The sequence below is a fragment of the Panicum virgatum genome, chromosome 2N (genome assembly GCF_016808335.1).
Source record: "Panicum virgatum strain AP13 chromosome 2N, P.virgatum_v5, whole genome shotgun sequence".
Taxonomy (NCBI): Eukaryota; Viridiplantae; Streptophyta; class Magnoliopsida; order Poales; family Poaceae; genus Panicum; species Panicum virgatum.
This window is the reverse complement of record NC_053146.1, coordinates 49,167,391-49,170,363: the sequence shown is the minus strand read 5'-3', so window position 1 is coordinate 49,170,363 and position 2,973 is coordinate 49,167,391. Positions and strand designations below refer to the sequence as shown.

The 2,973-nt window shown below is 50.2% G+C and overlaps 1 protein-coding gene across 1 annotated transcript; it reads right to left on the bottom strand.

Moving 5' to 3' along the window:
- Nucleotides 1-653: 653 nt before the first annotated feature.
- Nucleotides 654-2,654, bottom strand: LOC120660928 (protein transport protein sec31-like). Its single transcript, XM_039939587.1, has one exon. The coding sequence runs from the start codon at nt 2,554-2,556 to the stop codon at nt 1,096-1,098; it is 1,461 nt and encodes a 486-aa protein (XP_039795521.1). The 5' UTR covers nt 2,557-2,654; the 3' UTR covers nt 654-1,095.
- Nucleotides 2,655-2,973: the final 319 nt, after the last annotated feature.

The following is a 2,973-nucleotide window of genomic DNA, read 5'->3' as shown; positions in this document are numbered from 1 at the left end:
TGTGGGTGCACTGTTTCCTTCATATTTTGGACCAAAAGATGGGGAAACATTTCTTGCTGACGAAAACCCAGTAGCCGACACAATTACCCCATTCAAAGTAATTGATGTCTTGCAGATCATGAGACTCATTATCTGAATACTCCACAGGCTTCCACAGCTCATGTAGCTCACAAGTCACATGTCTCAATATAATCTGTCTTCACTAGCTGATTGCTAAGAACTCAGACTAGAGATAAAAAAATGGCTCCTGAATTCACAAGAAAATGGGAAGGACAACCTTGCACAAACAATCTAATAAATGAACTAATATTAAATAACAAAGCATGAAGCCATGAGCTATTCGTAAAACATGCTTGATTCAAAACAGCCTATCAGCAAAGCAAAAAAATGATAACAGAGTGGTTCAATGGAGAAGGTACAATGTCCTGGTGAAATCATCAGTGTGTACATTTAGTCCTTTATCAAAGTTCAGCAGAATTAAATTGCAATAATTCCTATACAACAGAACTATTACAGGAGCTATTTAGTATCATGATGAGAAATTAAGAATTGTCATAAAACTTAAAAAGGAAATAGATTTCCATCATGCCACATTGGAACAAGGACAGGCAAACTGCAAAATTCTGGTACCAGAAAATTTGTCATGAGCAGAATTCACATTAAAAAATAGAGCTTTAAACCATTTCATTTAATGCACCATTCCTACACAGAGCACATGTTACAATAGCACCAAACTCAAATGTACAATAAATATTTCCCGCCGCATTCACCTATCATTTTAGATCAACTCAGCTGTCTCCAGATCAGCTGTGAAATTAGAAAGTATGCAAATACAACAGCTAACAGCTAAAGCATAATAGCAAGTCGATGTGGCACGAACAAGAAATTAGCATTATCTGGAAAAAGAAGAAATCTTCCACTGGAAAAGAAGAATTCTTCCATCAATAAGACCGCAATGCTGCTCATGAAAGATCCTATCAACATAAAATGGGAACTCAACCTTCTTCAATTGATCTAAATGGCAATGTGATTGAATGCATATCCCAACCAATCAATCTGGTCTATGATCATAACCATCATCTTCATCATTAGCATTCACAGCTTCTTCTTGTTCTTACTACCCTTGGGGCGACCACGCTTCTTTGCACCCACCTTCATTCTCATTGGTTTTGCTGGCGGCGTCACAGCCGGCACCTCTACTGGTACCTCTACTAGTGGGGCATTAACTGGTGGCACCCCATTCTGAGCATTATTCTGAGCATTACCTTTCACACCACCGGTGCCACCAAGCCATGGCGCATTCGGCTGATCTGGTCCCCGTGGCTGTGAATTGATCATTCTTTCAAAGCCAGGACACCCAGGGAACCCAACGGGGAAGAACCCCCAGGTGCAGTAATACATGTCGGTGCCCGGCACAATAGGAGGTGGATCAGCCATTGCCTCGGCTACAAATGTCTTGCGGCAGCTAGGGCACAGCAGCTTGCGAGTCTCATATTGGCGGTCGTACTGGTGAATGTGGCAGCAGGCTGAGCACACTGTCCAGAAAGTTGGCGAAGGTGCCGCACCAGACTGCACTGCTGGGACCGCAGCAGCAATTGGCGTTTGGGGAGCAGATGGTAGCGGCGGACTTGGTGGTGTTTGTGAAGCAATTGGCGGCGGTGTAGGCCGTGGTGCGGGAGTAACCGTCAGCGGTGCTGGTCGTGTTTGGGGACCAACCGACCGCTGAGTTGACCGCGGAGGGGAAGCAACCGGTGGCAGCGTTCGCCGCAGAGGGGTAGAAACCGGCAGCAGCGTTCGCCGCTGAGGGGGAGAAACCGGCGGCAGCGTTCGCCGCTGAGGGGGAGAAACCGGCGGCGGAGTTGGCAGTGGGGAGGGAGCCGCCGGACTTTGTGCTGGCCGTTGAGTGGGAGCAGCCGGAAGCGGAGTTGCGCGTGGGGAGGGAGCAGCCGCCGGCAGAATTGGGCGTGGAGAGGGAGCAGCCGTCGGTGGAGTTGGGCGTGCAGGCAGAGGAGACTGCGAGTGCGGTTGCTGTAGATTTGGAGCGGGAGAGTGGTATGCGCGAGCTGCTGCTGCTGCTGCTGCGGCGGCGGCGGCGGCGGCGGCAGCGGCATCGAGCTCCGCGTCGAGAGCGGATTTACGAACGGGATCAGATAGGAAAGCCCAGGCATCGGCAACGAGGCGGGCGGCTTCGGCGAAGGCGAGCGAGCAGGGGCGGTCGGGGCGGGAGCGATTGAGGAGGAAGGAGAGGCGGCGGTACTGTGCGTGGATGGCATCCGGGCGGCGTGATGCGGGATTCGCGGGGTCGAGGCCGAGGACGCCGTAGGGATCGGGCTGACCGTTGGGGCGGCGGTGGCGCTGGGCCGCCAGGAGGGCGGCGGCGGCGGCGTGGAGGTCGTCGGCGCCCGGGGTGTGGGGATCGGAGGCTAGGGCCTGCGAGGCGAACTGCTTACACCCTTCGAGGTCGCGCGCCACCAGGAGCTTCTCGGCCACGCTCAACCACTGCTCCGCCTTCCGACGAAAGGCGCCGGTGCCGGCGCCGGCGCCGGACGGATCCATCGCCGCGGTGGAGGGGTGGTGGGCTGGGGTTCCCGTGGAGGCGTGGATAGATCGGTGGGAGCAAGTTGAGTGAGGGTAGCTATGTTCTTTCTCAAGGAAACAGCCCGACCTCCGGTAATTCAACGTGGGTTTAGGATCTGAAAAAAAAGTTCAATTTAGCTCCTTCAACTATAGCCAAAGTCTAAATTATCCTCTAACTATAATTTAATTTACTTCTAAAACTATACCACTTAGTTCATTTTACCTTATAATACAATTTATCTTTTCTTTTTCTCCGTACACAAGTTGAATTTTAATTTTAAATTTTATAGGATGGTAGTAGATATCACAATGCATAATTTTTCCATCTCTATATGAAATTTTGAACTCCAATGAGTAATTTATTCTAACCTATTAAAATAGTGATAGAAAATTACG

Bases quoted from the DNA above. Each gene is read 5' to 3' on its own strand.
- LOC120660928 (XM_039939587.1), bottom strand. From the start codon at position 2,556: ATGGATCCGTCCGGCGCCGGCGCCGGCACCGGCGCCTTTCGTCGGAAG.